At 43.2% G+C, this 22,178-nt stretch overlaps 1 protein-coding gene across 1 annotated transcript in view; it reads left to right on the top strand.

The window, feature by feature from the left end:
• Window positions 1–22,178, top strand: part of SLCO4C1 (solute carrier organic anion transporter family member 4C1) — a 490,988-nt gene that overhangs the window by 388,058 nt on the left and 80,752 nt on the right. The window contains exons 10-11 of the mRNA XM_069226038.1: window positions 1,485–1,681; window positions 15,389–15,453. Coding sequence (XP_069082139.1) covers window positions 1,485–1,681; window positions 15,389–15,453 — 262 coding nt within the window. The remainder of the gene's footprint in view (window positions 1–1,484; window positions 1,682–15,388; window positions 15,454–22,178) is intronic.

The following is a 22,178-nucleotide window of genomic DNA, read 5'->3' as shown; positions in this document are numbered from 1 at the left end:
GCTTTGCGGTATCACCCCTCATCAGCCAGGCTAGCTTGAATTCCGTGATGCAGTGAGCATGGGACCCATGTCTGGGCATTCCCTTCCCAGTTAGGGTGAGAAAAGCAAAAAGAACAGAAACTGTTCTTCTTAAAGATCCCACTGGAGTCCTAACTAGTGCAAAAAACTAGTAATCTGATCTTTGATGGCACTTGGTTGTCCTTGCATTTGCACACATAAGGGAGAAAGACACACTTTTTCTGCCTGCTCTTCCCTAACTTCTTTTCTTGTTGCTTAAAAACAGTCCTTCCAATCATAACAGATAACCGTGTTTGGGCATAATAGTATGAATTGTTTTTCAAATTCTTTGTTTTTATGTACCACTAGCTCTGTTGTGTACAGCTGTGCTTAACAAATAAATTAGTGGGCAGATGTATGAAAGCTTTTTGCATTCACAAACGGTGCTAATGCCCGTTTGCGAATGCAAAAAGCCAGTTCAGAATGTATGAAAGATATTCTGAACGCAATTTTAAGGAATCGCTAAAATAGTGATTCCTTAAAATTGCAACCCTGTTTAGCGAGTGGCAAATTGCGACTCTCTAAATAAGAAATCGCAAATAAGGATTCCTTATTTGCGATTTCTAAGCACATGTAAGAAGCAATTCCTAAATGCGAATTGGGCATTTAGGAATCGCTATTTACCACCAAGTTGAACTTGGTGGTAATCATGTGCAAATTTTAAAAATGCATTTAAAATGCATTTTGTTAAATGTACATGTAAACCACACATGCCCTCTTGGCATGTGTGCACCTTACATGTTGCAAAAAAGTATTTTGGGGGGCAGTAGAGGGGGCCTTAGGCCCCCAGCGCCCTGGGGTTTTGCATTTCCAAAATGTTGATTTCTGGTTAAGAAATCGCAATTTTGGAAATGCAAACAATTTGCAGATATGGGCCTACAGGCCCATAGGTGCGAATGGGGCCGGTATCGCAATTTGCGATTCGGTAATAGCATTTGCAATTTTTAAGAAATCGCTATTACCGATTTGCAAATGTGATACATTGCATTTTGTGAATCAGAAATAGCGATTTCTTAAAAATCGCTATTTCCGACTCGCAAAAGGCCTTCTTGACACATCTGGCCCAAAATGTTTAAAATAGGTGCTGCACCACTGATGTAGTCTGGAGAATTCTGTAGTTTATTTTGGATGAAGGCATTCATATTGTAAGCCTTTGAAGGTTAAATATCGCATCCCTCAAGCTCTGATTCAGGCAGGTTTTCATTTGCACTCTTTCCCAAAAACCTGTCTATCTTTGCTAGTGGCCAGCAGGCCAGATCTTTCATATACTTTTTTGTTTATTGTATTTGTAACATTGAATGCATAATAGCCATCATAATTGTATTAATGAAATATGTAAAATAACTTATATTAAAGACATGCTGATTTATTTTGGACTTTATATTTTTAAGTACTAATGCCTAATTTTCTACATTTATGCACCCTAGGTGTTTTACAACTGCTCCTGTGTCCAAAATCCTGACCCTGCTGTGACTTTTGATGGGTACATCTTTAATGCAAGTGAAGCTATTGCTGGAAAATGCACAGCAAGTTGCCAAAAAATGCCTTTATTCATGGGCTTTTTCTTCTTTGTTGTGGTTACCACCTTCATGATTGCAACCCCAGTTACAATGGCCATCCTCAGGTCTGTATTCAGTGATGATTTATTTTTTATTTGAAATGTATATGTTTGGCAGTTCATTCATTCATTTAACTTTATTTGGGTAAGTAAAAACATACCATAAAAGTACAGTACAGACATCGAGTTTTTTTTTAGATTAAGAAACACTAAAAATATAAGCGCAATAGAAAAATAAAAAAAGTAGAGAAAAGTTAAGATCCAAACAAAGTAATCAGAGTGTGTGTCTCTTAATTATAGAAGGTCCCACTCAACAAGGGACCAATTCCCTGGATCCATAAATACTCAATAGTATAATGAAACAATATCTTAATGCTAAAAAGTGAATGCTAAAATCGAACATCAAGAGTCAATAAATATACATAAATAAGTCTAAAAGTTAGCTACCCAGTCTTATTCTTTAAAATTACTAATCTAAAACGGCGAATTGATTCGAGCAATTTTGCCACTGGTAAAACTACCTGGACAGATGAGTCAGATTTTAAAATTCTCTCAGCATGAAGATAGGACCTGACACCTATAGATTTACAAAGCGGATGATCCAAAGGACTCTTTGTTTGTGGTATGTATGGCAATGAAAAAGAACATGTGAAACAGACTCTTCACTTTTACAACCCATCGGACAGAACTTGGATCTATTGGTGGAACTAAGCCATTTGTGCATTAAAGGGAGAGACCCTATTCTGAATCTGACAAAAAGAGCTTGTGCGAATGGAGATAGTGCTATGCCCATTAAGGGCTCAAATTCATAATGGCATTTGATTGATAAATAACTATCAGACATAGACAGCGGGACAATCTTAGTAAATTGCATGGTCTGGACATTGTGCCAAAAAGCATCCTTCAGTACCTGCACAGCATTTTTAGGAATGGAGGATGGATCCAGCCAATAGGACCCTAGACCAAGGTGAGTTAAGGACTGTTTGACATAAACACACCATTTAGTTTTGATGATAGTATTACGGCCCACCAATTTAAGAAGCCCGCAACGAAATGGAGAAAGGGCGTCTGTTGACCAAAGTCGGATCCAAAATAACAAGGGCCTTAAAGCGGCAATCTGCGAGATAGAAAAAAGGTTTAGGTCCATTCGGATGGGCAGGGATGGAGTACTAGAGGGAACTTTTAGCAACATTTTCAGGAATTGATTTTTTGCCCTTGCCAAGTTCACCAGGTTACAATGGCCCCAAAGTTCGGCACCATATAGGGCCCCCCCCTGGCTTGAGATTTGTATATTTCAAGGGCGGGAGACATTGCAAATTCGGGAGATCTAGAGGCAAATCTTAAGATGCCACCCGCCCTTTGCTTCAAGCACAATAAAGATTTCTGGCAGTGAGCATGCCAAAGATGCGAGTCTTCCAATTTAATACCCAAATAGTCGAAGGTGCCCACTCTTTCCAGGGGAGCACCTTCTAGGTATACCGGCCTCTTCATTTTACACCTGTTGTCCCCAAAGACCATGTATTTTGTTTTTGCTCAGTTGATTTCCAACCCATGGTCCATGCAAAACTCCATAAATCAATCTGGAAAGGCCCGTGGCAGTTCGTGAGAGTAACAGGGTGTCATCCGCAAACAGAAGACAAGGGAACTTCGGCCCACCCAAACTTGGGGCATCGCCGTGGCAATCTTAGAGGTATGGAATACATGCATTGATAAACAGTAGAAATAAGGTAGGCGCAAGAACGCACCCCAGCCTCACACCTCTGGTTGTTGGAAAAGCTGGAGACAGATCGCCAGCCGAACCCCAGCGAACTCTGGCATAGTTATCAGAATAAAGATCTTTAATGATGTTGATCATAGAACCCGGAACTCCAGTATTGCTCAGGACCTCCCAGAGCTTGACACGCGGGAGAAGGTCGAACGCAGATTTCAAATCAACAAAGGCCACAAATAAATGGCCTTGATCTGTGTCGACGATCTTCCACTTGATGGTAGTAAATCGGAAGACCTGATTGATGGTGCTGACCTTGTCCCTGAATCCAGCCTGAAGATGACTTAAAACCTGTTTTTTCGTTATCCAGTATTTTAATCTGGATAGCAACTGGAAAGAAAATATTTTTTGCAAGTTGTCTAATAGACTGATAGGTCTATAATTTCCTGGGGAGCTCTTATCTCCTTTTTTGTGGATGGGGACGATAATTGCCACCTTCCACGAGTCCGGGTAAAATCGAGTTGTCAAAACAATATTCGATACCCTATTGATGTACCGGGTCCATACGGATAAGTCTGATTTGTACAAATCCAAAGGAATACCGTCTGAACCAGGAGCCTTCCCTGTTTTTTGGGCACAAATTGCCAGCTCTGTTTCTTTTAATGTAAAGGGCGACACAGCAGGAAGACACAATAAAGAATCAGTAGGAGTATTGTCCAAATCCGGGCAGGACCCATACAGTTTCTCAAAATGGGAGAGCCAAGTTTCTGCATCAATATGGCACTCAGGAATAGATGAAAGGGCAGGATCTCTATGTGAAACCAAAGTCCAAAAAAGTTTGGCATCGCGAGCACTGGCCGCCTCCGCCAAACACTCCCATAGATTTTCCTCATATTTGAGTTTAGATAACTTGCAAGTAGAAACATAGTTTTGTCTCGCATGTATGATGGCGTCCCAGCTCTTTAACTTTAAAGCTTTGGACAGAAGGCTCTTGGCCTCCCGACACTCCTTGTCAAACCATTTGCAATTAGGTACAGGAATTTTCTTTTGGGTTGTAGGAGATTTAGTAAAAAGCTCCTTGAGATCTGCAAAAAGAGCCACATGAGAAGACATAACTTCTGAAGGAGATAATACAGTAAGATCATCGAAGAGCTGATGGCAGGAAACTAAGGCGCGAAGCTTATAATTAAGCAGATTGGATTTAGAAAACGAAGACCATCTCACCACGCGCCTATTGCTGGATAATTCCAGCAAATCTTTGGAAGCATCCGAGGCATAAAGTAGAGCGTGCCCTTTAAAAAGAGTTGCATTGTATACAATTTGTAAAGGGGCATGGTCACTAGTGCACCGAGAACCCACCTCTACATTAATTATGAAATGCCAGACTCGTAGATCAAAAATGACGTAATCCAGGATACTGCTATAGGAGCCTCTGAAAAAGGTAGGTTTAACAGGATTGTCATTTGGAAATCGACCATTTCCAAAGTGAAGGCCATATGTTACTGCAAGATCTATTATCTGCGACACCCTAGGGGGAGGAATACATGACACTGGTTGAATTAAAAGCGGGGGAACATTCCACACTTCATCTTCAGCCTGAATAGACTCAGCAAAGGCTGAGTCAAATTCAATTTGAGCATTAAAATCACCTGCAATAATAACACAATATTTAAAATGGAGTTCAGATAGGAGATTATGCAGCAGATGAATAGTGTCAGACTGAAAGTTAGAGGGACCTGGTCTGTTATAAATATTAATGCATAACACAGGAGTACCTAAGTTTGGCCATATTGCTATTGCTAGAATGTCGCAAGAGTCAACAGCAATTTCCTTTACCCTGCCCACCTCAATCAACTTGACCCAAGTGCATAGACCCCCAATCGCCCTTCCGCTAGGGGACTGAATTGCCTTTTTAGTAAAACAGCAATAGCCTTGCCTGTACACACAATCCATAGACCAAGTTTCCTGAAACATGCATATGGAAAAAGATTCAACATAATCCCCCCACTCTGGATCAGATAATTTACTCTTAATGCCAGCCACGTTCCAAGACAATAATTTCCCTGGTGTGGTACTACAAACTGGCTTGCACGAGTCAGCATCAAGAACTGGATTGGAAGTCGCATTGATAATGCAAGGTGGAGCCCCTATAGTGTTAGCACCCATGCCAAGTGAAGATCTTTAAAGTGGCACTGCCTGTGGATATGGAGCACTGTGTTTCCCAGAGTTAGAATGGCGTAGGCAATCCACATCTGATGTGTCCCCTGGACAAACGGGGGCTCGAATGTTAGCACCTTTGATGTTACAGACCATGACAGCCCCATCACCTGGCGAAAGACAACAAGCCAGGGGGGAAGCAGAAACAGGAACATTGCGAGGAATTGTCTTAACCCTAGGTGGACGAGAGGACGAGTTCTTGTGTCCCATAGCAGGCAAGCTTTCTCTAAAAAATATATCAGCGTCCGTTCTTAGTAGATTGCGAGCTTCCATCTGCAAAAGCCCCTAGACTAAAGCAGGGCTGGCAAGATTGAGTTTAATGGTGTCCCGCCCACCATGGCAACCTCGCACACGTGAAGCAAAGACAATATCAGCATGGATAATGGAGCCACAACCCCTAGTGTGGCGAATCCAATACGACACCTTATTAATAAGAGAAGAAGTGTCTTCCCTCATATGAGGTATAAGTTGGGGTACATTGCACATGTCGATGCAATTTTGTTTGGGCACGTGAATAAAATGGGCCATAGAGTGGTCAGGGTTAGGAGGAGCTGGAACTAAGTTCAAATGGTTTCCGTGATGAGGTCTATAACTGGGACCCTTGTCAGCATCCCGTAGCAGTGGAAAATCTACTGGCAGGGCAACAGGAACCGAAGGGCAAGAAGCTTGTGCTGGCGCTGAGATCGAAATGCACTGGGAAGTTAAATCAGGTTTATTTAGGTGTTTTAGGACCTCAAACAGTAAATTCTTCAGTTCCCCAACTTCACGTTTCAAACTAGAAACCATTGTTAAAACATCTTCCCTGGGAGGATCACAATTGGAATTAAGAAGCACAGGAGGCAAAGACTGTTTGACACCCACCAATTCTGGTTGGTCCAAGACAGAAAACCGATTTACACAAGGAATCCCATCAAGGATGGGGTCGGAAGAATTTACATCCAAATTGGAACAAAAACCAGGCGAAGACGAAGGATTGGCCAAACAATTCGAACTGGAAGAAGGAGGGACAAGGGCTGAGGTTTTCGAAGGCTGTACATCGGTAGAGTTGTTAGGGCCTGTTGTTAAAAACGGGAGTTAAGATCCTGGTTTCAGTCTCTTACGGGGATTGCCCTCTTTTTCCTTAAGGATAGATTCCACTTCCTCAATTAGGTTATCAATTTCTCTAGAGACACAATTAGAATGGATTTGCGTTGCTCTATTGGATTTGGAGGTTTTAGACTTAATTGAAGCTGGGTTGGGCTGGAGCGTACCATACGCTTTCCCATGCTGAGGAGAAAAAAGAGGCTCACTCAGCACCACTGAAAAGCACAACACAAAAGACAGAAATTAAGAGATGTGGCCCAGCCTGGCCTCTTCCGGGCGCTGACGGGCGAAGGACGGGCCCGCCCTTGGCCCGGGCTTTGCCCCGGCGCGTCCCGTGAAGCGGGCGCTGTGCAGATTTAAAGGGGGACTTGGCCCCGCCCCCTTGTTCTGGCAAGCAGTCCTTGATGTGCACAACCCGCGAAGCAGGTGCGTTGTGCAGATTTAAAGGGGGACTTGGCCCCGCCCACTTATTCCGGCAAGCAGTCCTCGATGTGCGCGACCCCTTCCTCGATGTGCGCGACCCCATGGTAGTTTCCATTAAAATTAGAAAATTTTACTAAGTAATCATGACTTTAGTATGGTGCCTTTGGTATGGTTTAACGAATGTAGATATAAGGGTGCTCTTTGGGGCATTACTATCCTACCAGCCAAATTTATGGTCAACATGTTTCATCCCTCTGAATGGCCTAACAAAGGTGTCGGCTTTCATCAGGACTACCCTTATGTTTATGCCCCTTCCTAATACTTGTGGGTCTTCTGTCATTTTTTAAATAAATGTCCCAAGGTACTTTTGGCATGTTGAAACATATGGAATGCACCAATGAACCAATTACTGACCAGTAATCTTCATCACTTTTAGGATAGTCCTCTTTGATATAGTCATTACGTGTGAGACTTTCCCACCTCCCAGACAAGAGTGTTAGCCAAGCTTTTGTCTATTTTATTAAGATAATGCTCCATGTGTGTAAAGATCTTCCTGTTCTTTTCTAAGCCAAATATATTTGTGTGATTAATTTGGGAAGGAGCGTGGGATCTTCCTATGATAAGGAGGACGAGCCTAAAGGTAGAGAAGATTACCTGTAAGTAATGTGTTCATTACCCCTACATCTGTCCTTCTCATCATAGTCATTATGTGCAAGAATGTGCCTAACCAAAAGTAGATAGACACAATTGTAAGGTGCTCTGAAATAATATATTTACACCAATTACTTCATTACTATTTCTAGAACAGAAAAACAAAAATTGTCTGTAACATTAGAAAACATGTCCAATTTATAATGAAATGAGAAGATGTTAGAATTTGCCCATGTAGCAACCCTACATATTTCTTGAAGCAAGACCTCGCCTGTTTCAGTCCTTGATGCATCTACTGCCCTGGTTGACCTTGCCATGATATTACCAGGTAATTCTATAGGTCTATATATTTGTGGGAAATTGTTTGCCTGTCCCCCTTACTGATTGTGATAACCCAGGCTTTTTTCTTTTGCAAGCTGTATCATAGGGCACAAAGAGGGACTGGGAAATCCTGAAATACTTTGGGCCTGATTTAGAGTTTGGAGGACGGGGTACTACTTCACAAATGTGCTGTGTATCCTGTCCGGCGTATTATGATTTCCATAGGATATAATGGGATAGTTATACAGTAGACAGGCTATCCATCATGTTTGTGATGGAGTAACCCCATCTGCCAAACTCTAAATAAGGCCCTTTGCCTAATCAAGGTATACCTAAAGGGCTTTAATAACATCTAAAGTCCAAGGAGCGTTGTCAGAGGTATGAAAATCAGATAAAACAATTTCCTGGGTGGAATGAAACACTGATTACATTTGGGTTTAAACCTTGGATCAGACCTCAGTACCACTCACTTGGGGGGGAAAATAAATATGGTTTTCGAAAATAATAAAGATGTTAATTTTTGTAACCTCCTTGCAGAGGTAAATGAAACCAAGAAGGCCACCTTAGGAGACACATCCAACAGAAACATGGCTGCACATCTATCTGTTGGTGCTGTGGCCCATTTGCCTTGCAGTGAAGGCCTTCCAGCTATCCATCAAGGGCAGCCTGCTACAGATCCTCACAAACAACCCCATTTCTGTGTGATACTGGAGCAAGAATGGCGGTATGGGGTCCTATTTCCTAAGCCAAGAGGCTCTTCACCTCTGGCGTCAGGGGATTTCCCTGGTCATTAATCACCTGGTGGGATCTTTGAATGCCAGTGTGGATGACATCGGCTGACAGCATCTGGCAGATCACAAGTTGCAGTTGCACCACAAGGTGGCACAGGCATCTCCCAGTGATAGAGAGAAATCTGCCTGGATCTTTTGGACACTGCCAACTCCGCCAACCTCCTTGACAACCTGAACAACATTGCCATGGCCCAACTTGTCAACAACCATATGCACAGCTCTGAACACACGCTTTACCCCATAGTTACTTCCAACAACTGCACCAAATAAAGCCCCTCTTTCGAGCTCACACGGACCAACCACTCAATCGTCCACTTCATCATCACAACCTCCGTGCCGTCTTACCTGATTCAACCCATCGCTGCCCATCGCAGCTACAACAAGGCTTCAGAGACCGAATGGACAGACACCCTTACCCTCAACCCACACAAACACCAAAACAATGTTAACTAGGACGTTAGAGGCTTTAATGCCTGGATTATTGACTGCTCTGGCATTGCCCCATCAAAGACAAAAAACACAGATGATCCACCATGCAAGCTAGCTGATATACTGAGGACCTCAGGACAGTGACGCGCCACTGTAAGCACCTTGAGAGAAGTTGGGGCACCATCAATAGCACAGCCGAGAGAACCACCAACTACATGACACAAAAGAAGCTCTGGCATCACACATTGAAACTAACCCTAGCAACTGGAAGGAGCTCTTCTGCACAGTCAATGATCTAACCCCTACAGCAGTGACAAGCAACATCTCTCCCTTTCAGGATCCATGCAACAGCCTCACAAATGTCTTCCAAGACAAAATCGTCAACATTTTCACAAACTTCAACCCCCAACTCAGGCCTAAAGATTCTTTCAACGGCCATGCCTCCATACGCGCAACTGTCCCAAAACTAATCACCTAGAACCACCTCACCACCCAGGACACCATGACCATCATAAAATCCATCCACTCAGGGGCCCCATCAGACCAATTACCTAACCACATCTTCAACCAAGGAGCACATAGGATTGGTTTAGAACTTTCCACCCTACTCCACACCTCACTGGATTCTGCCACCTTCCCAGAAGACCGGAAGCATGCAGAAATCAATTCCAAGCTGACGAAACCTTCAGTGGACCCCAGTGAACTCAGCAACTACAGAACTATCTTCTGGCTTTCTTTCCCTGACAAACTCATTGAAAAAGCCATCAACGAACAACTCACCCTCTACCTGGAGCACAGTCGCCTCCTGGACGACTCCCAATCTGGATTCCTCAATTCCTCAGCAGCCACAGCACTGAGACAGCCCTGATCATGGCCACAGACAACATCAGGCTCTCATCGACAAAGGAGAAATAGTCAGCCTTATCCTCCTATATTTCTCAGCAGCCTTTGACACCATCTCCCCCACATGCTCATCACCAGACTTAAGGAGCTGCCTGCAGATGGATCGCCTCATTCCTCACCAACAGAACACAAAAAGTTGTCCTTCCATCCTTTTCCTCCAAACCCAAACCAATCATCTACGGAGTCCCTCAAGGTTCATCACACAGCCCCACACTCTTCAACATCTGCATGTCCTCTCTTAACAACATAGTCAGAGCCCACAAAATCAACATTGTATCCTATGCGGATTACACACAACTCATCCTCTCCCTCTTCCACCAATGCATGACCAGTGTGGCCAATGGAATGAAAAATAGCTGCCTCACGTTCAACATAGACAAGACAGAAATATTGATCTTTGCAACAGCAACTCCCCCTGGGATGCCTCCTGTTGGCCCACAGCACTGGGGTCCACTCCAACTCCAGTTGAGCCTGCAAGGATTCTCGGTATCATTCTGGACAACAACTCAACATCAAATCCCAAGTCAATGCAGTGTCACCCTTCTACTTGTTCATCTTGCATCTTAAATAAAATGTTTAAATAAAACACAAGATGCACCACCACCCAATCCCTCGTCACCATCTGACTGGATTACAGAAATGCCCTCTACATGGGAATCAAGGCCCACCTAATCATAGACTTTAAACCATCCTGAATGCTGCAACAAGGCTCATCCTGGATCGCGTTCATCGCACCCAGATGTCCCCCTACATCAAAAATCTCCAATGGCTCCTGGTTCAGAAGAGATGCCAGTTCATTCTCCTTGTTAATATCGAATCCATTGATGCACATGACAAAAAGACACCTTTACATATGAACAATACATTTTCATACACAAACTCACATCTCCTTTGTTGGATCCCGGTCATGAACTCTCTGTGAACCCCAGCATGTAGATACATGGCCAGGTAGGCGCTGCATCCCAGGCCTGAAGGTTAATGACTGACAGGTCACAGGTGAGGTAACACTTAGCGAACAGCCAAACGCACAAGCTTAGACCAGATCTGACAGATAGGCAGCAACACTACAATGGTCCCCGGATATTGGCCACAAAAAAGCATAAATGGCCAGAGGGATTATACATTCCCAAAACACCATAAAGTTAGATGTTGCATGTAGTTAGGTACACATAGTCAACCAGGGCGCAGTTCACAGAGCACACACAGCACATGCAGCGACCACACATACCTCAGGCCAGACACGTGGCCACATACTCACTGGCCCATGTAGTGTCCATGCCATGTCGAGGCCCACTTGCATTCCCTATCTGGAAATAGTGTCTGTGATTCCTTGTCAATAGTTCACATATTTTACCAGGGAAGGAATGTTTATTGCTCCCAGAGAGATGTATATAACATAGGTCATTCCGATGTTCTATGAGAGACAGTCCTCAGACCCCAGGGCTGTAACTGCTCTCCCTGCCATAATGTTTAATTAAACAAATTGTTTCCTGTTTTGCCAGACACCTCTTGTCTCTTGCTTTTTAAGACTGTGATATTGGCCTCAGTGTACATTTTCACAAAGCACTACTGCTTGGATAGCCAGGTTCAACAGGAAGGGAATTTCACCCATTCGGTTCTGCAGGACTTTTTAGTTGCAACCCATTCCACTAACCCTTCAGTGCCTTGATTTTGTGCACTATAGAGATAACTTTGGCTTGGATATGCAGACCACACTATGACAGTGTATAAGTATATTCCTTCTTTCTTTGTTTGTTGTAAGTGTGAGTATATTTTGCTGTTTCTGTAGTAAAAACTAGCTGGGAGTAACAGAACAGAGCACAATGTTGAAAACAATCGTCTAAGGCTGTGAGGGGCTTTCTATAACAGGCCTGACATTTCATGTGACAAGCTAATGTGTTCTTGGGTTTGTAATCTGGGTTTATTGTTTTACTATGACCTGGAATTCGGTTGCTGTTCTAGTGAGAAGAGGCTAGACAATTAACACCAGGGCGGATGCAATCTGCCCGATGGTTATCTTGTGAAGGTTGATTCAGATGGGTCTGCAGGTGTTATTAGGTGTTTACCCTGTATCTGTCTCTTCATATTTGGGAAAGAGCTCTATGAGTATTATTGATCCCGATATTTTAATGCAAGGTATTGATCGAATGTCAGTGAAATGTGGAACTACAATCACCATCAGTGGTTTGAAATAGAGTTTGAAATTTTGCCCTGAGTTCCCTTTGTGCAATGTTCAATTATCTATACCAAAAGGCAGTGGAAATGGAGCAAGTGACTGGGAAATGTGATAAAAAAAGAAAGGGATATCAGAATACCATCACCAAGACAAACAAGCAGTACTTAAAAGTTTGAGCGATAACACCAAAATCAACTTCAGCAAATCAGATAATGGTAACATCATTGTAATGGATCGAAACACATGTGTGCAACTTAAAGAAGTTACCTTTACCAATTAATGAAGCAGGATTCCGAATTTAAACGGGAATTCCAACTAGTAATGAAGACATGGGATTTTGAGGAAGCAAGGTACCTGATAACTGATGAACCAATCACTCCAACTATATACTTCCTACCAAAAGTATTCAAAAGTACAAGTCCATGGAATGACCAATTGTTAGATCAATGAACTAATCGCTTGAAAGAAATGCTCTTTTTTCCATTCGTGAAATATCTAACTTCCTTTTGTAAAAATGCAGCAGGCTTTCTCAGCAAAATCAATCATGTTCTCTGGCAAGAAACTAAAATTAGCAATACTAGACATGACTTCTCTGTATACATTTATAAACGATAAAGAGGGCATATATGTGATTGGGCATTTTTGGAGAGCTAAACTATCTGGTCTCTAGGAACGAACACAGATGCCCACTGTTGTGCTGCAATATTGTCTATCACAAAACGTGTTAACCTTCAGTTTCCGTTATTATCTGCAGAGCCAAGGAACTGTCAAAGATACCTCCTTTGCTCCCACTTATGCAAATCTCTTCATAGGGCAGTATGAGGAAGCTATAAGTAATGTGGTCATACAGATTTATTCCATAGATGGCTTTTTCATTATATGGAATGGTACAGTGGAGAACCACTACCTGCAAAAAATGGTAATGGTTGGCCTAGTGAACATTCATCAGTGTTGTTGGTTCTTATTAATGTTAGATGTGCAGACAAAGTCCAAGATGATTCCCTTGCTGTGGGTTGGAAGTGTGAGAAGCTGTACAAAACATATTTGCCTCAAGCATTTTCTCATTTTATTTTCCCTTACTGAGTCATTTATTTTATAATGATGTTCTGCGGACTGTTTCATTAATATAGATGATTAATAATTCATTGGCATAATGATAGTCATTATATATTTCAGTGAAGAAGCTGTGCTTCATTCCCTTAATAAGTGGTCAATGCTGAGTCTATTTGAACCAAGGCATACATTTTGCTATTCTAATTGTGATATATATGGGAACCATCCTTTTAGGTTTTGTGTGTGTGTTGCAGGCTTTCAAAAAAAAAACTTGGGAAAATAAATTATTGTTATGTTCTAAAGTTCTGTGTTCTTCATTTTAAATTGTACATCTGACTCGCTAAATCTTTTCTGCTAACACACTCATATACCTTTAAAATATTTTTTAAACCCATAGCTATGCTTGAAACCTTTGCGTAAAAGGGAGTTATTTGTTGGTTGTTACAAAAGTGTGGTTGAATAATGTAGAAGTAGCACCTTCTCATTTATTGGCAGCAAGGCAGAGAACTTGTGGCTGCCATAAAAGCTGTGTGCTATTGCAAAGTTCGCCCTTGCTTAAGAGACAAATAAAAGCACACCTGTTTGAGCTGTAATTCTATGCTTTTCCTGTTTTTAGTAAATTGAAGTGATGGAGCACTGGGCTTTTGTTCTTAATTTTTGTCCTACAATAGTTCTTTTTAGAATGGCTGAGTGTTAAAGGAGAGTTCTTTCAATCCACAATTCAATTAACAGTGCAACTCACTGAGTCACACACTAAGGATTAAGATTAGTAAATAAAGTTGAATGCCAAAAATGTGAACCAGAGTGTCGGATAAGGTTGAATTGCAATAGCAGAAAGCATACACTGCTTTCAGTTGAAGCAACACAAAAGATAAGAAATAGAATGTGATCTGTGTGCAAGTCTTGATCGTCTTGTTTATGCATGAATAAGTCTAAAGTAGTCCAAACATATCCTAAACTAAATTAGAGTCAGGAAACCCTAGTTAATTCAGGGAGAATAGGAAGGTGTCAGCATAGTAGAGACCCAAGTAGAAGTTAGCCAGTAGAGGCTGTATATAATAAAGCCACACAAAAAGAGTAAGGGCAGAGAGGTCTGTACCCCTCAAAGTCCAGGAAAAATCTGCTCTCTTGATTAACAGTGTGAATATCAGTGAAGTCCACAGAATCTTCAAGAATTCTGCGTCAGCAACACCAGTAGTTTTCCGTCATCCCATAAGTGAAACTGGCAACTCTATTTGATCCTCCCATCCTATGGTCTGAACATCAGGAGGACCTAGAGTGTCTCCCTCCTCCTAATACAGCATGAATGGAAGACCATTCTTCTTAGATCGTTAGCACCTCTCATCCTTGCCAAAGTATTTTCCTGGACCTCATTATCTCTAATACCCCATATGCCTTTCACTAAGTGTAGATTCACATGAGCGCACCTGCAAGGAAAAAGAACATTGCAGCGGAAGCAAAACTTCATGTTGAAAGCTAAGCAAAAGAAGCCAAATGCTTAAGGCCTTTGTTCATGCTAACTTAATAAAACAGTCAATGCATGTTCAGAATAGATGATTATGAGTGCACCTTTACAGATAAAGAATAAATGCAGACATTTATACATGGAAACATGAGTACATAAAGAAATTCTCTAAGCATTATAACTCAAAAAGCACCAGTGTAAATGTGAATGAGAACTACAAACTTTCATGTAAAAGTTAAACATTAGAACACATGCATATATGAATTTCTGGTCTTCTACAGTGAATACACTATTAATAATACATTTTAATGCTCCACTTTACATTAACAATGTTAAGGCACACAGTATATATGATGTGAGTTGTATGGTTATATGATTTCTGTAGCATACAAGGGTGGACCCAAAACTATGCTTCTGCAGAAGCTAAGGGTATTACTATCATTTACATTTGGCTGCTCCTGAATCTGAAATATTGGTGTGTGCAAGTACATCTTTATATGGTTTGAAAGATTGACGACTTTGGCAAAATTCAAAATAACTCCCTCATTTTCAGGTGTGTGCCAGACAAGCAACGGTCCTTCGCTCTCGGGGTGCAGTGGTTGTTTGTGCGGTTATTAGGTAAGGCATTCATTTTTGGTTATGTTCTTGTAGTACTTTACTTATTACCTATAACCTTTGACAGTCGGCAGAAATGGATGAGGTACACCCATTGCATGGTACTTTTATTTGAGGTGGAAAACGTGAATGAGTTACTTCTCACAAGCAAATAGGTTTCCTGTGTGCAAAACTTGCAGCCATGACCTCCCCATAAAATATGGATATATTCCCTTTCCCTTTTCCACCGTAGAAAGACACTTTCACCTGATCTTCACAGAAATAGATGTATTTCTGCTTCCAGATTAGGTAACAGTTGCAAATTGTTTATGAATAGCCTAAGGTGGTCATTGAATTGTCATTGACTTGTAAATGGCCAACAACCTGCAATGTTCTCTTTTGTGCTCTGACCCTAAATGCCAGATGGTAGAACATCCACCAAGCTGATGGAATTTCCATGATAAGAAGTACAATTTATGATTATAAAACTACACAAATTCTATGAATCATGGTTGAACATGCTATGATACTTAGATTTTTCTGCACAGCTACCTTCCACTTATATTCAAAATATAGGTGTTTGAAGGTTTTCATTTTCCCTTGTTTATTGTTCTTTGGTTTTTAGATACGGATGCTCCTTGTAGACCACAAAAATGTACGATGGGTGCTTGCTTTCGAGACCACACAGTTCCCTCAGGTGTTATAGTTTGTAACAGAGGAAAAACTGCATCATGTGAAGTTGATCACTCTGACTAACCAGGTACCAGCCTAACAGCCCGGACAATGTCCCACTTAAAAAGGAGTACATCTCTTTCATTGCGGTATGAGCCCCAAGGCTGGGAGACCTATCTATGAGATCAAGCATGATGCTTATCTGGAGATCCAGGGATCAGGTCCTTGCTGCCATATTTGTGGAATAGTGTAATCTCAACTCAAGCCTGTCAGGAGACCTAAAAAGTACAATTAATGTGACATTCAGTGCTTGTAATAGTCCTGACCACCATATCCTCTATTTCTCCTAGGTCAGGTAGTCACTATTTTAAGAACTCAATTCATAATTTTTGTGATATCTTGCTACCTTTTAAATTATATCTTGCATCTAAGCTGCTTTTGATGTTTTTACTTGTGATCTTTCCTTTTTTTAAATGTCAGTAAAGTCAGGCTTGTCAGTAATGCAGATGTGTACACATGCTGGAATCATTTTCTCAAATTACACTGTGCCTGCACTGGGGGCATTTTCTATAGGATTTATAAATGTTAAACATTCTAGTGTTTTTGCTTTTGGATCACCTGTTTTTTTTACCTTTTACTGTCAGGGAGCCTCATAGTTTGGGACTCATTCATAGTAAACTCATGGTAAAATGGACTGTGCATGTTTACCGCTGGTACCTCTTTGTTAAGCAAAGGCTTCTGTCCTTGGTAAGAGGCCCAGGGCTGGTTACACATGAGCATGTGTGCACACATGTGTGCACCCGTTTTAGGGCTGTGTGGGAAGGCTTCTTGCTGTGTGCAGCCCAAGAACTGTGCTTAGGTAGCCTGGCACAGAAGGGACCATGCTGAGTGTGTGGTAACATTGAATAGGCCTTATGAGATGGATGTACGGATGTGAGGGACAGTCAGTGTGCTTAATGTCTTGATTGTAGTGACACTCCATAGTATGTCAATGGGAAACGCTGGCCTAGAGTGCAACTCCAGTTCCCTAGGGTCCACAGACTCCAGAATCGCACCAATGTACACTGTAACCTGTATTAAAAGAATAATGCAGTAGGATGCAAAAGCATATTTGTACAATGTATGGGTCATCCATAGATGTAATCTTTCTCTGACTCAGTTTAGGATTAGAGCCAATTACTGCTCTTTCCAGGTGCAAGAGCAGAGCCTTGCATCAATCAGCCAGCTGTCATTCCATGCTAGGAACTGGACCTGTCCTAGGCCCCTCAGCGCGAAGGGGCTCCTTTGAGGAATTACTGGGAGTGGCTCTGGCAGGAATATCAGGGAAGAGGGTCTTAGTCTCTCAGAGCACATGTGGCAGTTAACTCCGGAATGACGCAATTTTGAGCTGTTTCAGAAGACTGTGCAGTTAGGTTGCATTAGGGGGCACATCAGGATCGGCCAGTGGTGCAGCCCTGCCACACACTTTCATCCCCATTTAAAAGGTCCTGCATAGGAGAGGGCTCTCTCTTTTGGCTGTGCTTCTCTGAAGAACACTGGGACTGAAGCTGGGCGTCATGGACAACTGGAAAGAAGAACCTCCTGACTACCCACTTCGGCAATGACTCTGCCCCTGAATGACTCTATACCCAGTAGGGCACACCCCAGGATCAGGTAAGCTGGTCCCTTTTCACACCCGGAGAACCAGTTGGGGGAAAGACTGGGCTCTGGTTCAAGGAGTGCACGCTGCCCAGAAGAAAGTACAGTACCCAGATGAAAGACTGGCGCAGGGAGTCAGTGGGACTGGCTCCCTACCAAGTTAGAAATGTTATAGGCTGGGAGGCCTATGGAAAGGGTCCAGCTGGTTAGGGCTCGCCACCAGGAGCAAAATGAGCCAAAGATCGTCCCAACTAGCCCATGGGGACCTGAGGGAAGGTATGTGACCTTTGACCCCCGGAGAGGACTGGCAGTATAGTGCGTGGGGCTACACTACTGATTCCACTGTTGCCCCCGGAGTAGGCCAGGGCCCAGGGGCTGCCGTCAAAGAAGAGTGGACCTGGGTTGCACCATTGTGCATCCCCGGCACAAATTCTGTAGTGAGGGAGTGCCGTTGTGCTTCCTCGAAGTAGAGGGGAGGGGCCCCAGACCCCATCCCAGTGCCCCACAAAGACCACAGCCATGGAGCACCGTTGTGCTCCCTATGAAGATGGAGAAAGTGGCCCCCGGCCCTATCCTGAAGCCTCACAATGCAGCCAGGTTACGGTCGTGCCCCCGTGCAGATGGAGAGAGGGGCCCCGGACCCCATCCCAAAGGAGGGGAGAGTGCCACCACACTCCCCCATGCAGCCAGCCCAGCTGCTGCAAGAGCAGGCAGACTCCAAATGAAGAGCTAGCTCCTGCAGCAGCAAGTGAAGGCGCATGTCAGACGGGGAGCCAGTGAGAGCAGCCAGGGGTGGGCTCCCCGAGCTACTCTCCAACGTGGCTGAAAGATGCTGAAAGTCTAGATGGGACTGAACACCCCCAATAAGAGGCTCAAGTGCGACTCTCCCAGAGGCAAGGGAGAGCCGCTAATTACATATGCAGGTTCCACGAGGAGCGTTCCATAATTCCCTGCGGTATCTGGGCCAAATGCCTACCAAAGCCACTCATTTGGCATGGTGATGACCTCCAGGAGAACAGTATCACCATCAAAATCATCATCATGTCATTTAGTCAGGTTTGTCCTGTCTCTTGCATGTTGATCTTGACAAATAACAGGAATTCTGTGTTGGTTGGATTGAGATTCAGATGATTACAGGGCATCCAAATATGGATAGGGTGCAGGCACAGGTGAAGGTGTTGAATCAGAAGGGTTTTCAGGTAGAGTTGTGTATTGTCAGCATACTAAACAATGTTGATGTTGATATTTGTGAGGAGAACCCAAGGGGCTCCATTTAGAGGTTGAAGATGACAGGAGACATTATGGAACCATCAAGGTCTCTGCAGTTGATCTGGATTTTTTGGGTCCTGGAGGTGCCAGTGTGAATGCATTTTCAAAAGAAAGTGGAACAGAGAATGACAGGTAGTGCAAGAAAAGGGAAACATAAAGGGTAATCAGGGAATTTGGTGCAACAGTTATTAAACACATCAGATTGAGTATCCCAGGGGGATGACAAACAAGACAGAGGGCAAGCAACCTGATGATCATATATTGAGATGCACATAAACACAAAGAGAGATAGATAAGGTGCTGCTAAGCCATGAATAAATGTACACATTATACAAAATAGTCAGAGTTTAAGGCAAGCATCATAAGACAGCCTGTGTATAGAGATAATAGTACAAGAAATTTGTGCAGGAGAAATGGGATAATCAATGTGATCACAATAAAAAAATATGTTGCTAGGAATAAAAGAAATCTGATTGAAAAGCAGAACAGGAATAAATAGAATGGATTTCAGAGCTACACAGGAGGTATGATGAGTGAAAAATAACTGCATTGGATTACAAAAGAAACCCAAATAACATGCTGACAAGGACAGTGTGAGGAAAATAGGAAAAAAGGAAATGGGGAAGATAGGGCGGAGAAGACAATTGCTTCCCTCATGCTGGAAATTAGATGGCAGTGAGTGACCACTCATGATTTGGCTGCTACTAGACTGGAAAAAAGAGAGTTGTGGGTCTTGTCTTCTCTTTTGAGCGCAGTAACTCAGAGTGTTAGTTTATTGCACCTTATGTTGAAATCTGTGCAACATGTACATCACAAGTTTGAATGCAAGCAGGGATGATGCAGCCTTTTGTTAGACCTGACATCCCTGGTGTGGCATTCCCCTAAAACCTTTGCTTTAAGTCTTCCTGAATTTATTTCTGATGGCTTTAGGACTCTGTACACTGTACCAATGCTAACTAGTGCTAAAGGGCCTGTGGCTTCACCTAATTGGCATATCTAATGCATGTGTAAGTCCCTGGTAAACTGGTACTGCATATACTTAGGGCATGTAAATTAAATGTTATTAGTTTGTCTGCAGCACTCATTGTGGCACAAGTTAAAGTATCCCTTTAAAGCATATCTCAGGCCTACCACTGCCGCCCTTAGTGCTGTTTTACACTGCAATTTCAACCTGGCAAAATCAGTGTTTGCCAGACTCAAACCTTCTTTTTTAAATTCATATGTCACCGATATGTTTTACACGTCCTGGCAGGGGAAAAACTCCTAAAATTGCTTTTCACTGCTGCAATGCCTATTTCTCCCGTTGACTAATATTGGGTTACCTTAATACACTTAATAAATGAAACCTTTGGATTGGGAGCAGGTAAAGATATGCTGTTTGTCGGAAGCTGGCTTTGTATATACTATATCAAAAGAAGATGTATTGTGCACAGAGTCTGTGTGTTCCTAAGAGGCTTAACAGAGGCTAAAGTAGACAATACTAATGCTCTCTTTTGTGGTAGTGTGATCAAGAAGTTGGGCTTCTCAGAGGGGAGTGCAAAGCATTTGTTGTACACACACAGGCAATAAATGAGACCCACACTCAAAGACTGAACTCCAGACCAATTGTTTTTATAGTGAAAAATATATTTTGTTAATTTAATTTTAGAACCACAAGATTCAGTTTGAAAGTAAATATTATTGCAGGTAAGTATTCAACATAGATATCAATGTAACTTTATTTCACTTTAGCAAGTTAAACAGTTCTTAAGAAAACAGAGACTACCTCTTTTCAAAGTGGACACAGTGCAATTTTCTGAAGCAGTTCCGGGGGAAGAAAAGAAAGTACAGCTTTAGAGGTAAGTACCAGACTTACAGTTCCAGTCTCCGGGGGTTAAGATGTCCTTCGGTTGGGGTTCATGTTAACCCCAAATACCCATTACCATCAACATGGGGCCGGTTGGGTGCAGAGGTCAAAGTGGATGCCGGTTCTACAATGGGCTCCTGTGGATTTTGGAGGCACTCAGAGTCAGGCCTGCCTGCAGGTAAGTATCCGCGTCTTTGGGGGACAAACCTGGGGTGTTTAGAGGAGCACAAGGTCACAGTTTTGCACCAAACACACACCCTCAGCGGCGTAGGGGTGGCAGTGTGCAGGGTGCAAACGCATTGTCGGGCTCACAATGCTTTCCTATAAGGGACCCTGGGGGTCACTTAGATGCTGCAGGTTGGGTCCAGGGGGCCGGTTCTAGAAAACCACAGGCTGGACAAGTAGGAGGGCTGCCTGCTGAACATTGCTGCACTGGATGTCGGGTTCCCCAAGGCCAGGGGGCTGTGGGTGCAATGTACCTTTTGCCGTTGGGTATCTTCGTCAGGTGCTGTCACAATCAGAGGGGTCCTCTGGATTCACACTGCAGGTGTCGTCGGAGAACAGGAGAGGTCAACCCATTGTTTGCACTTGCTCAGAATCACCTGGGAATCCTCTCTAGTTGGTTGGGCCACCTGTACATGGGATGTGGGAGTTGGGTGCAGAGTGGTCAGTACTAATGGATCCGGGAAGGCTCTGGAGTCCTTAGATGTAGTTTCTTTTTGGGCAGGACCACTGTCCACAGGTTTTCTTGGTCCTCTGTGGTACAGGCAGTCCTCTGGAACTCGTCAGAGGTCACTGGAGCCGCAGGATGCATCACCTTCTTTTCTAGCAGGAGACAGACTGGGGCCAAGCAGTTTTTGTCTCCCTCCTTCTCTGCTAGGGGTTCAGCTTAGCATTCCTTCTTCTTTCTTCATTCTTCTTTCTTCTTGTGAGGTGGCCATGAATCTGATGAGCTATATTAAGGGGAGCCCTTAAATTCTGGATTTAGGGGCATACAGGGGTCAGCCGGTAGTAGCCAATAGCTTCTGTCCCTGAGGGTGACTACAACCCTTCTGGTGTCCACTTCCTTTGGGGATGGGGACCAGACCGGTCCTCTAAACCAAGATAGAGGATTTTCCAAGGAGGGGGTTACTTCCGCTCTGGACACCTTAGGGATGGTCCTAGCTGCAAGGCTCACTCCTCCTTGTTTTCCCTAATTTTCCCACCAAACTTGCTGCCAAAAGGGAGGCTTTATCTAGGGGGTGGACGTCTCCACTAGCTGGAGTGCCCTGGGGCAATGGAGCAAGAGGTCTGAGCCTTTGAGGATCACCACCAGGTGTTACAT

This window comes from Pleurodeles waltl, chromosome 1_1, assembly GCF_031143425.1.
Source record: "Pleurodeles waltl isolate 20211129_DDA chromosome 1_1, aPleWal1.hap1.20221129, whole genome shotgun sequence".
NCBI lineage: Eukaryota > Metazoa > Chordata > Amphibia > Caudata > Salamandridae > Pleurodeles > Pleurodeles waltl.
Note: the sequence above shows the minus strand (reverse complement) of the source record. Positions and strands in the feature narration are given on the sequence as shown.